The following is a 13,672-nucleotide window of genomic DNA, read 5'->3' on the forward strand; positions in this document are numbered from 1 at the left end:
CTTTAAATTTTTTTCATCTCTATGTGAAAAGTCGGAACTGAATTTAAGAGAATTTAGAATTAAAGTGAAACTTTTTATGTTCATAGAAAATAATCACTATCATAGTATAACTTTTCCTATCTTCTACAGAAAAATTTAGAACAGAACTTTAAATTTTTTATGTCTTGGTGAACTTAAAACTGAAGTGGAAGCTTTTTATTTTCTCTGTAGAAATTAGAGTTGAATTATATTATTTTGTAAAATTCAGAAGAGAACTTTAACTTTTCTATCTTCTATGAAAAATTTGGAATGTTATTTTAATTTTTGTAATCTCTTTGAGAAAAATCTGAACTGAAGTGGAAAATTTCTATATTATTTTGGGAAAATATAATTGATCGATAGCTTATTTCATTTTCAATGAGAAAATTCAGAATCGAAGTTGAACTTTTCTTCTTCCGAGAAAATATATTGAACAGAACTTCAAATTTTTTCATCTCTTTGAGAAAGTTCGGAACTGAATTTAAGAAAATTTTTAATTAAATTGAAACTTTTCATCTTCATATAAAATAATAAAAATCAAAGTATAACTATTACTATCTTCTAAGGAAAAATTTATAACTGAACTTTAAATTTTATATGTCTTGTTAAACTTAAAACTGAAGTGGAAGCTTTTTATTTTCTCTGGAGAAATTAGAATTGAATTTTGTTCTTTGGTAAAATTCTGATTAGAACTTGAAATTTTCTATCTTCTAAGAAAAATTTGGAACAATATTTTAAATTTTTTCATCTGTTTGAGAAAAATCTGAATTGAAGTGGAAAACTTTATAATATTTTGGGAAAATAGAATTGATCAATAACTTATTTCATTTTCATTGAGAAAATTCAGAATCAAATTTGAACTTTTCTTCTTCGGGGGAAATATTTGGAACAGAACTTTAAATTTTTTCATCTCTTTGAGAATGGTCAGAACTGAATTTAAGAAAATTTAGAATTAAAGTGTAATTTTTTATCTTCATAGAAAATAATCACAATCATAGTATAACTTTTCCTATCTTCTACGGAAAAATTTAGAAGTGAACTTTAAATTGCTTATGTCTTGGGACTTTTGTTGTTCCTGTAAAATATTTGGAATATAACTTTAAATTTGACTCTTTGGGCAAGGTTGGAATTGAATTTAAGAAAATTTAGAATTAAAGTGAAACTTTTTATCTCCATTGAAAATAATCACTATCATAGTATAACTTTTCCTATCTTCTACGGAAAAATTTAGAAGTGAACTTTAAATTTTTTATGTCTTGGTGAACTTAAAAGTGAAGAGTAAGCTTTTTATTTTCTCTGGTGAAATTAGAATTGAATTGTGTTCTTTGGTAAAATTCAGAAGAGAACTTGAACTTTTCTATCTTCTATGAAAAATTGAGCCTGCTAGTAGTATCATCATCTCTAAAATTATTTTTCTTACATCTCTGACCATTTTAATATATATTTTGAATGTTTGACGTTCTAGAATACCCTAAAAGTAATGAAAATTTAACAAAATAAAGCATAAGATATTTTTAATTTAATAAGGACATTTAGATTATTAATATAAAAATATGTAAAATAAATTATTATACATTATTAGTACACTTGAGCTTCACTTTCCGTCAATTCATCTTTATATTCATTGATGATATTGTCTGCTAATGTCATTTTTATTCTGCCTGCAATTTCACTGTCTATTGTCACATTATTTTTACATAGATAGCAGTTTTGGCACATTGACATGATATGATTTATGATGTTGATGCAGCTGTATGCATGTCTTCTTTTTCCTTTTGCTTTCATTCGAATGCTAACACCAGAAGGATTGCGATAAGATCTACCAACGGCTAACATGCTACCAGAACCACTAGCTAGAAGTTGTCCCTCTTCATCAACTATTATTTTTAAGTTGGCATTCTTTTTGACTACTAATTTCTCTGGTAATGTTACTCTCGCATATCCACCACTTGCATGATGGAAATTCTTGGGTACACCAAAGGAATTTGACTCCTCACTGTCATGACAACGTATGCATACATTACCAATAAGATCTCCACTTGCACTCGTTTCATAGTTCAGATATTTCTCCTTGTCAGCGTTCAACACGACAATGATTTTTTCATGTGCACTTACTTTCGTCGAATAATTCATCTTCACTTTTTACAGGTATGAATTTTGTGTTGATCCTTCCACTGCGTAAAAAATACTGATTTAATGCATGCAATAAACTCGATAGTGTCGATAACCTGTCATAGAGTACCAGTGGAAAAGCCGCGTCGTGTCCATGAACAAGCAGAGAGTACGATTGGTAGAGCCGTAAGCATATTTCATGTCATTTTAAGATACGTAAAAAGTTAAAAAAAATATTATGTTAAAAAATTAAAGAAAATATTTACGAATTGGGGATGGGGACTCTTTGAGGTTGGAAAATGGGTTTAGGAATGACATTATGAATGGAACTTGTTCAGAAAAGATATAATAAAGCCATAAAAAAGTATTAAAAAAATGGAGCGGGGGCTCTTGGGGGGGCCCGGGGAGGGTGTTTGGGGGACCCTTGGGGGAGGGTGCCCTTCTGCGTCTCAATGCACAAAAAATATTAAAAAATGGGGAGGGGAGGAGGGGGAGGGGAGGGGAGGGGGAGGGGAGGAGGAGGGGAGGGGGAGGGGGAGGGGAGGGGGAGGAGGGATCCCGGCGGCGCTTCTCTGGCCCGGGGGACCTTTGGGGACCGGGGGAGGGCCTTTGGGGCACAGGAGGGGCCTTTGGGAGTCTGGGGGACCCTTGAGGACCGATTGGTCCTTTGGGAGCCGGTTGGCCCTTTGGGGGCCGGGGGAGGGCCTTTGGGGGTCCGGGGGGACAGTTGGGGGCCTGGGGGACATTTGGGGACCGGTGTAGGGCCTTTGGGACCCCGTTGGTCCTTTGGGAGCTCGATGGGCCTTTGGGGGGGCCCGGGGCGGGCCTTGGGGGGTCGGGGTGGGCCTTTGGGGGCGCCGGTGGCTCTTTGGGAGCCCGGGGGACCATTGAGGACCGGGGGAGGGCCTCTGGGGTCCGGGGGCCCTTTGGGGGTCCGGGGGCCCTTTGAGGACCAGAGGAGGGCCTTTGAGGGTCTGAGGAGGGCGTTTGGGAGGCTGGGGCTCTTTGGGAGCTTGGGGGACCTTTGAGTACCGGGGGCTTCCTTCGGGGTTGGGGTGGGGGATCGGAACCCTTTGGGGTTGGGATAGAGGACCTCACAACACTGTTCAAATGGAACTTGTGTATTATAACGACCACAGAGTTTCATCCTCAAATTCTCTTCTAAAACCTTTCCTAAAATCTTCTTTCAAAATGTCTCTAACTGTTTCGCCAAAATAATCCCATAAAATGGATAAAACGGTTTCACCCAAATAATCCCTAAACGTAATTTCAGCGTGTTCCTTTTGTTTGGCATCTCTGCGCTAATGCATTTCAAATTTCTAGGAAACCCTTTCCTACGTTAATCTCTTCATCTCATAAATTTTCCTAGCTAAACTATTAGGGTTTCGTTAGAATATCAATTTATCTCTCCGACTTAAAGCTCCGTGAAGCCGTATTTAAAAATAGAATTTCTATCTCTTTAGACTCCCGCATAATTCCAAGATAACAAGTGATTTCATTTATAATTCCTGACACTAAAGATCGATGAAACCCTATTTAAAAATTGAATATTAATTTTTCTCTCTGACCTAAAGAATGTTTATCCCTCAGACCTAAGATTAAAGAAGCCTTAATGTTTCTTAATTCTCCCCTTCGTGAATTAATAATTTCCCCTAGCGATTAAGTAATGAAGCCATGTTTGTTTCTTAATTCCCCCCTTCGTGAATCAATAATTTCCATAGCGATTATTTAAATCAATTTCTCAGGTTAAGCTAACCAAACAACAATGAAGCCATGTTTGTTTCTTAATTCCCCCTTCGTGAATCAATAATTTCCCCTAGCGATTATGTAAATCCAAGTGAGAAAATTCCTGTTTTTTCATTCTCACTGAGAAAACCATATAACAGACATGAATTGCTGTTGACATCCATAAATGTGACAAAGTTCCTGTTTTTCAAATTCTCACTGACAAAAACCATAAAACATCCATAATTTGATGTTGACATCCGAGAAAAACATCAAATAAATCGATCTTGGAAAAAGAGGCCATTGAGCGATTACGTAATCTTTCTCCCTAGGGACTCTATGACCATATTGTTTCATAATTCCACCCAGACGTGAATCAATAATTCCCCAATCGATTATGTAAATCATCCCTCATGCCATTACACGTGGCCAAACAACAACAACAGATCGATTGACCTTGACCCCCATTAGACTCGATCGATAATCCTTGAATAAATTATGTCCCGTCAGCATTAAACTAAATTGTAGATGGCAGCACATGTGTTCGTACCGGACCTTCTGATAGGGTTCTACTGACTACGTCATTCTATGCCCATAAATGGATTCCCGTCAGGACCTTCTGATAGGGTTCTACCGATTATGTAATCAATTTCTCAGAAATCCATTTGTCCTAGTTGATAACGTCATTCTATGCCCATAAATGGATTCCCGTCATGACCTTCTGATAGGGTTCTACCGATTATGTAATTAATTTCTCAGAAATCCTTTTGTCTTAGTTGATTACGTCATTCTATGCCCATAAATGGATTCCCGTCACGAGCTCCTTATAGGGTTCTACCGATTATGTAATCAATTTCTCGGGAATTCTCTCCCTTCGATTACGCAATCAATATATCTCTTCCCCAGCTTCCCCTTAGAAACATCAAATTAATTCCCCTTTCGTGAATCAATAATTCCCCTTAGAAACAACAAATTAATTCCCATTTCGTGACATATCAATCAATCTTGACATTACCTGTCAGACATTATTAAACTTCGCCTGGAAACAATTTGATTAATGATTGAGAGTACCTGTCAGACATTATTAAACTTTGCCCGGAAACAATATGTATACATTGGGTAAAGTTCATAACTTTCAGCCCTTCTCCTGGGGACTTTGGGGGATTAAGTCATCCTAAAAGGCATAGTTATTATATTTTCGACCATGATGAACAAAATGGGTATCTCAAAATTTTGATCGGGTCACTTTGGGAAAAAAAGAGTGTGAGAGGGGGCCTAGTTGCCCTCCATTTTTTGGTCACTTAAAAAGGGCAATAGAACTTTTAATTTCCGTTCGAATGAGCCTTTCCACGATAATCTAGGACCACTGGGTCGATACGATCTTCTAGGGGAAAAAAACAACAACAAATAAACATACATTTTTGCAGAAAGGAGCTTGAAACCTCTACAGTAGGGTTCTCTGATACACTGTATCTGATTCTGTGATTTTCATTAAGCTTCTATATTTTTTAGGGGGTGTTTCCCCTTTTCTCGAAAATCAGGCAAATTTTCTCAGGCACGTAAATTTTGATGGGTAAGATTAAACTTGAGGAAACTAATATATTTGAAATCAGCGTTAAAATTTGATTCTTTTGATGTATCTATTGTTATCAAAATGCCGTTTTTAAGAGATTTGGTTACTATTGAGCCGGGTCATTCCCTTCTTACAGTTCGTTACCAGGAACTGTTTGATTTCTGTCCGTTTTGGGTTTCATTTATTTATTAATGGTAATTTGTGGTAGTTTTACGCTTGAAAAATTATTTGACTTTATTTCTGATCATTATCGTTTTAATGGAGCTCCTTTTCTTTGAAAAACTTGGTTTGTGGAAAAGTTTTTATAATTAATTTCTGTTCTTTTTTATTTAAAAAGTCTTTTTCCTGGAAAAAAAATTATTTTTAAGGTTTTCTTTTATAAGAATCCATATTATGGCTTGCTATTTGTAGTTAGAGTAACTTTGTCACCAATGATTAACCCTGACACAAACTATGTTGTTTAATTTAATTTTATATCTGCTTAAGTCGACCTTAAATATAAAACATAATATCATCCCCAAAAAAATCTTTCTACGCTCCTTGAAAACTTGGATACATTTACACTCTTTTAATTTATTCAAATTGTAAGAGCCGAAGTAGTAATATTAGTAGCCCCGAAAGTTTCAACTTGATACCCCCAGTCGTTCTCAATATATTGCAGAGGTGATTTATTGGCAACCATGTATATAGTGCCTTTTGATTTAATTTTAAAGCATAATGGGACGATTTCATAATTGTGGGGCCTGACATACCCAATATCCCTAGAAACATAGTTTAGCCTATGGACCGTTCTAGTATGCTGAAAAAAATGACTGTCTAAAAATTTTGACAGGATCTGTTTGGAAAATGAGTGAGCGAGGGCTCCTTGCCCTCAAATATCTGTTGACTCTTAGAAAGGGCACTAGAACTTTTTGATTTAGTTAAATATTCACCTAAATATTCCTTGAAAGTTTCACCTTAATACTATTAGCTTGCATGGTAGCAATAGTTGTAATAGCATTATTACCAGTATGCGCATAGCACCTTTGGTTTCTCCAACATTCCCTTCAACACACGCTGAAATTTTAAACTGAATACCATGATCTGTTGCTGAAGCCTTTCTTATACATCCTCATAACAACCTGTGTTGTCATATTGTGTTTCGATTTAGTTCCATACAGTTTCAATATTTCCCATATTTTTTGCCTAATTACCGTCAGTTTTGGTAGCAACAGTAGTAGTAGTAGTAGTAGTTTTAGCTTTAGTGATAGTAGTAGTAGCAGTAGCAGTAGAATGATAGTAGCAGTAGTATCATTAGAAGTAGTACCAATAGGATGCAAATATTTTCTTTTGATTAGCCCCCCCCCACAACAAGCCCTGTTAGTTTCAACTTCATACACGAAACTGTTCCTAAAATAGTGCAGTTACGCATTTTTGACAATCTGCATACAGACGGCGTGTTGTGAAAATTGTCACTTCATAATCATAGGCATACTTGTAATAGTAGTTATAGTAGTAGTTTTTGTGTTACTAGTAGTAGTGTTAATAGTAATAGCGGTAGCACTAGTAGCAGCAACAGTATTAACGTGTTACCTTTACAAGTTGTTGCAATAGAAGTAGTAGTTGAAGTAGTAGTGGTAGTAGTAAATGAAGTAGTAACAGAAGTACTAGTAGCAACATGCACATGTTGCCTTTAATCAGATGATTTTCCCCTTTTAGCATTCTCTGAAAGTTCCGACTTAATAACCAAATCAGTTCTTGAGATACACTCTTTTGACAATGTGCATGCTCATAGTGTCTTTTGCTTTAGTTCAAATTTTCCATCTATATTATAAATAAAGAAGTCTGGTACTAGTTGTGGTAGCAGTTGTATTAGTGGTAATTGTAGTAACATTCAAATATTCCCTTTTTGATCCCCCCCCCCCTTATTATCTCCTGAAAGTTCCAAATTAACATACCCAGTCATTCATGATTTTCGTTCTTTTTGAGAATCCGTACATACATAACGTGCATGGGCACCCATATGGGGGGGGGGCTCCCCCCCCCCTTGCTGAATGATGCTGCCTTATTTTTATATTTTTGTTCTGAGATTTCTATTATATAGCATTAAAAGTTCCAATTAGATGAGGTTTGCCCCCCCCCTGGAATTCAGCTTATGGGCACCCATGATAACGTGTTCTGATTTAGTTGAACGCTCCACTCCCCTCAACATTCTCTGAAAGGCTCACAAGATTCTCTCTGTCTTTTTGGAGGAAGATAGAGTTACCAGAAAAGATACAGAGGAAAATGAAAAAGTTTGTGATACCTTGGTTGTGAAGGAAGATTTATTTTGTGAGGAAGAATTAGCGATAGTACTGAAAGAATTAAAAAATAGTAAGGCCCCAGGTGCTGACAGTGTAGTAAATAAGTTTTTCAAATATGGGGGTTCTGAGGTTAGAAATAAACTACTGAAGATTATGAATATGATTTTTGAAAAAGGGGAGGTACCTAACGATTTTAGGAAAATCTTAATTAAACCACTGTATAAGAAAGGCGATAAGAGTAAGTGTAGTAATTGCCGAGGCATTAGCATGGTCTCTGTAGGTAGGAAATTACTTAATAATATGATACTTTTTAAACTGAGAGATACTGTGGATAAAAGTACAGTGAACTTAAGGATTTTATAACTCAGTAAAGGCCCATATCAAACCATTCACAATGAATTTGGCTCATATTTATTTATTTTGCGGTTAATGACGCTGTTGCGGTTAAGGAAGAAAATGAGGTTAGCCACTGGTTTTGTACTAAATCAGTATTTAAGCAAGGTTGTGTTCTATCTATGGATCCTTTATATGTGTCCTTTATATGGATCATCTTGATGGACTTCGTCTTCAGGTGCACAGAAAAGGCAATGGAGATCACGGATTCAAATGGGGAGGAAAAACTCCCCTGGACATAGATTATGCTGGTGATTTAAGCATCCTAAATGAAAGTGTGAGTTAAATGAATGACCTTCAGAAGCTTTGCGAGTTCAAGGTGCTAGAATAGGTTTGAAAATTAATGTTAAGAAGACTAAGTCACTAAGGCAAAGAATAAGTAAAAATGAAAAGAGGACGTCGAGTAACGAAAAGATTGATCAGGTGGGCAGCTTCATTTACCTTGGTAGTATTATAAGTAAAGACGGTGGGAGAGGTGAAGATATAAAAAATAGAATAGCCAAGGCTGGGGTGTTTTTATTTTTTACAATAATTTTTTTGGAAGAATAGGAAGATAAGTCTGCAAACCAAGAGTAGAATATTGGAAGCTACAATGATGACAGTGGTCAAACATGGCTCTGAAGCACTGGCTGACTGACCGTATTTCAAACAGTAGGCTGTACGAAAAATGTGGCTCAGTCTTACTTTCTAGGGCTATAATGAAGAAAAGACTGAGTTGGCTAGGGCACGTACTGCGGATGAAGGATGACAGATCGCCGAAGATTGTCCTTTTTGACCAATCGTCTTGGGCTGAACGGAAAACTGGTTGTCCTTTTGGGGTGGGAGGATGTCATAAAGAAATATTTAAAGGAAATGGGAACTTCGTGGGAGGGTGTATAGAAGGAGGCTTTAAATAGATTGGGAAGGAGGGAGAGGGGATCGTAGCTGTGCTGGCTTTAGGCGGCTTGGTGCTGCGGTGAGTTGTTGGTGGGTTAGTTTTGGAAAATAAAGATCAAACATGCATACCTTTCTCAACAATACATTGAACGAATTACCCAGCTTATGGTCCTTAACCTGAGGACTCTGGGGGGGGTGGACATCCAAAGACATAATTACTGGACCTTTAAACGCTACTAAATAAAATAGTTCCCTTAAATTTTTGATCGGATGTGTTTCGGGTAAAGTTGAGCTAATGGGGAAGGGCTGGTTGCCTTCCATTCACTTTTGACTCTTAAAAAGGGTGCTATATTTTCTGATTTCTAATCAAATGAGCCCCATTCGAGATTTATGCGACAATCCGTTCCATAAAACCTTTAAATGACCGGAGCATAACTTACAACCCTTGCCCCTAGGCTCTGGAGGGTTTTGCCCACCCTGAAGGTATTGTTATATGCTCTTGGACTATTTTGAATGGAATGGCCATCTCATAGTTTTATCGGATGCGTTTGGGGAAGAGGGAATTGGGGGTAGTTACCCTCCATCTTGTTTTACTCTTAAAAAACAACTAGACCTTTAAAATTCAAATCAAATAAGTCTCCTCTAAAGTCCACACAACCACTTTTCAATAAAAGTTTATATGCCCTTACTCACAATACTTCCCATCAGGGTCTGGAGGATTTTGTCAACCCCAATGGCCTTGTTATGTGATCTTTGACTGTTTTTGAACAAATGGCTACCTCAAATTTCTATCGGATGCATTTGGGGAAAATGGACCGTAAGGTGGAAGGAGGCTAGTTGCCCTCCGACGCTTTGACTTATAAAAATAAAGGCAATAATACTTCTGATTTCCAATCCAACGAGCCCCCTCCACAGTTTATGAGACCACCCTTTGCATAAGAAACCTATATGCCCTCGGGGCACAACTTACAACCCTTGCCCTGAGGGCTGTGGAGGAGAAGGTTACCATCTTTAAAGAAATAAATACTGGACCTTTCAACTACACCCAACAAATGGCTATCTCAAAATTTTGATTGGATGCATTTGGGAAAACGATAGGCGTAGGGGAGGGGGATGGTTGCCCTCCAATCACTTTAGGATGTTAAGAAGGGCAATAGACGTTATAATTTCCAATCGAATGAGCCCCTTTTGAAGTTTCTACGACAACTCCTTCTATACGATGTGCCCTGGTCTAAATCCGAAAAGGGGGGGGGGTAGCTGTTCTCCGATCACTTTGAATCTTAAAAAGAACCCTAGAACTTCCGATTACCAGTCCAATAATCAACCTCCAAATTTTATACCACAACCCTTTCTATAAGAACCTTATATGCCCCTGGGCATAACTTACGACCCTTGCCTTGAGCAAAAACTCAACGAACAGACTGAATAGACAGATGGACAAACGGACAATTGGAGTTGCATAAATAGATTGGTTAGGGAGCATGTTTTAAATACATTTAGGTATGGGGACTAACTCAACTGACAGTAAAAAAAGATACCATTCAATAAAAACACCAAAGTAGAAAGGCAAGATCAGGTTAAATGCTTTCAGAAAAAAACTTAAAAATCAGTTCACATTAAAAAAAAAAAAAAAATGAAGGTAGTTGATTTGGCTTTATAAAAGCTCAGTCTAAAATATCACAAGCTCTGCAAAACAAAATTTGATGGGACTTAAATAGCGGGCTGCTTATGCTTTGTTATGGGTTAAAAGCGTCGTGTGCAGTTGATTATGCCCTCGATACTTTTTGTCTGTTCTAAGGGAAGATTGTTTTTAGCTCCTGGGGTCAATCACACAAAATCGTGCATTATTTTTTACCTTACAAGCAATGTATTTCCACCGTTTCTTTATCTTATTAAATAAAAAAAAAAGTTTTTTAGACTGAAAGTAAGGAGCGACATTAAAACTTAAAACGAACAGAAATTATTCCGTATATGAAAGGAGCTGTCCGCTCCTCAACGCCTCGCTCTTTACGCTAAAGTTTTTTATTGTTTAAAAAAATAAAGTTGTGAGACAGAGTCAAACTTTAGCGTAAAGAGCAAGGCGTAGAGGACGGGACAGCCCCTTTCGTATACGGAATAACTTCTGGTCGTTTTATGTTTTAATTTGGCTCCTTACTTTCAGTTAAAAAAAACTTGTTTTTTTTATTTAATTTCTGATCGTTTTTTAGTTAATGCAGCTTTTATTTTGGCTAACCGTCATTGAATAAGTAAACAAAATTTGCATAAAATTTTTACTTTTCTTTTGCTAAATGGATGTCTTTACAAATTAACTTACGTAACTAACTTCTATATTCGTATATTTTTCTTCTGGCAAAAAATACAAAGTTGCAGATTTTTGCAGATATGAGCTTGAAACCTATGTAATAGGGTTTTCTGATACGCTGAATCTGATGGTGTGATTTTCATTAAAATTCTTTCACTTGTAGGGATGTTTCCCCCCTCTTTAAAAAATCGAGTAAATTTTCTCAGGTTCGTAGCCTTTAATGAGTAATACTAAACTTAATAAAATTTATATATTTAGAATCAGCATTATAAACACATTCTTTTGATACATTTATTGACATCAAAATTCCGTTTTTAAAAGTTTCGATTACTATTGAGCCGTATCGCTTGTTTTTTTATTGTTTTTTTTTTGCGTATATGTTATTACGTATATTAGGGGGTTCTCCCCTTAGTCAATACCACGCTTTTTATGTTAAAAGTTAAAAAAAATTTGATTCACAAACCCCTGAATAACAAAGGCCGTTTAATTAGAATAGATAGCTCTTTTGAAAGCACTAAAAAAAACTGTAGCGTAAAGAGCGAGGTATTGACTTGGGGGAGAACCCCCTCACATACATTATAATTTCTGTTCGTTTTAAGTTCTAATGTTCCTTCTTACTTTCAGTTGAAAAAACTTGTTTTTTTTATTTAATTACTCATCATTTTTTAAATAATGCTTGGAAATCCGGCACCCCCTTCATAGAAATGTCCCTTACCCCAAAGAAACATCCTCCACGGAAAGATTATCCAAAGTAACCCACTCCTCAAGTCCCCCCCCACTAGAAAATAAATCCTTCCTGAAAATGTCTGTATACTTCCCAATAACCAATAAATAATGCTGGCAAGTCCGGCGCCCCCTTCATGGCAATTTCCCTTCCCCCATGAAAACTTCCTCGTTGGACAGATCCTCCAACATAACCCCCGACCCACCCTTCCCTCCCACTACCAGAAAAAAAACCTCCTGAAAACTAAATAATTTCTTAAAACCCGTTTTTCGTGTTTAAAAAATTTTTTTTGTTTTTCCTGAAAACTTCTGTATACTTCCCAATAACCAATACTATATGTTAACATTGGGTAAAGTTCATAACTTTTAGCCCTCCCCCTGGGAACTCCGGGGAATTAAGTCATCCTAAAAGACATATTTATCATATTTTCGACCATGCTGAACAAAATGGCTATCTCAAAATTTTGATCAGGTGACTTTGGGAAAAAAATAAGCATGGGAGGGGGCCTAGTTGCCCTTCATTTTTTTGGTAACTTAATAAGGCCACTAGAACTTTTAATTTTCGTTCCAATGAGTCTTCCCACGATATTCTAGGACCACTGGGTCGATACGATCACCCCTGGGAAAAAGAAAAAAAAAAACAACAAACAAATAAACACGCATCCGTGATCTTTCTTCTGGCAAAAAAATGCAAAATTCCACATTTTCGTAGATAGGAGCTAGAAACCTCTACAGTAGGGTTCTCTGATACACTGAATATGATGGTGTGATTTTCATTAAGGTTCTATAACTTTTAGGGGGTCTTTCCCCCTTTTTTCGAAAATCATCCAAATTTTCTCAGGCGCGTAACTTTTGATGGGTATGATTAAACTTTATAAAACTCACATAATTGAAATTAACAATTAAATATGATCCTTCTGATATATCTGTTTATATCAATATTCCGATTTTGAGTTTCGGTTACTATCGAGCCGGGTCGCTGCTTACAGTTCGTTACTTCAAACTGTTTGATAAGCAGTGTATTTAATTTGTCATCGAAGTAATTTCGGAGCATAAAAGTCAGAAAACTTTTTTGTTTCTACTCAATCTTGAATTTTGATTGCAGAAATTTATCCTAAGTTTTTTGCAATTTACCAAGTTGAAGTTTGGTGGAACGCCAAAGCTTTCTTAACATATCTGAGGTGCAACACCGAAATATAAAACACAATTTTTGACACACCAAAGTAATCGTAGGACAACAGCAGGTGTTTAAATGCCTGTTTTAGAGAAAGTTTCAATTTACTTACTTCTTTTTTGGGCTGGGGTTCATCATAAGCTGGTGAAGGGGGCTCAGATATTCCTTGAGGTGACATTTTAGGCAATTCAGGCTTTCTTGCATGAAATTTCTCGGAAATACTAAAAAAAAAATAATCGTTTAGCTTTACTTATTAAGATACAAAAATGAAGGAAAAACCAAATCTAATTAACAAACTGCTAATTAATTGCACCGTTCCTCATTTACAGATAAGGATTATGGAACAATTAAGTTATATTATTTTGGTGCTATAAAACCTCCCGTTGTTTTTAACCAATGGGATATTTTTTTTTTTTTTCCCATTTACTTTCCGTCGGTATCTTCTATCATTTATTATACTGGTTGGTATTTTAGTTTATTGAAACGGTTGTTCA

At 36.4% G+C, this 13,672-nt stretch overlaps 1 protein-coding gene across 1 annotated transcript in view; it reads right to left on the reverse strand.

Annotated features, from left to right (window-relative positions):
- Positions 1–13,421, reverse strand: part of LOC148948513 (solute carrier organic anion transporter family member 4A1-like) — a 193,796-nt gene extending 180,375 nt beyond the window's left edge. The window contains exon 1 of the mRNA XM_089094440.1: positions 13,291–13,421. Coding sequence (XP_088950566.1) covers positions 13,291–13,356 — 66 coding nt within the window. The 5' untranslated portion in view covers positions 13,357–13,421. The remainder of the gene's footprint in view (positions 1–13,290) is intronic.
- Positions 13,422–13,672: the final 251 nt, after the last annotated feature.

Source organism: Artemia sp. Qi Xiang Cuo, chromosome 9 (assembly GCF_049724085.1).
Source record: "Artemia sp. Qi Xiang Cuo chromosome 9, ASM4972408v1, whole genome shotgun sequence".
NCBI lineage: Eukaryota > Metazoa > Arthropoda > Branchiopoda > Anostraca > Artemiidae > Artemia > Artemia sp. Qi Xiang Cuo.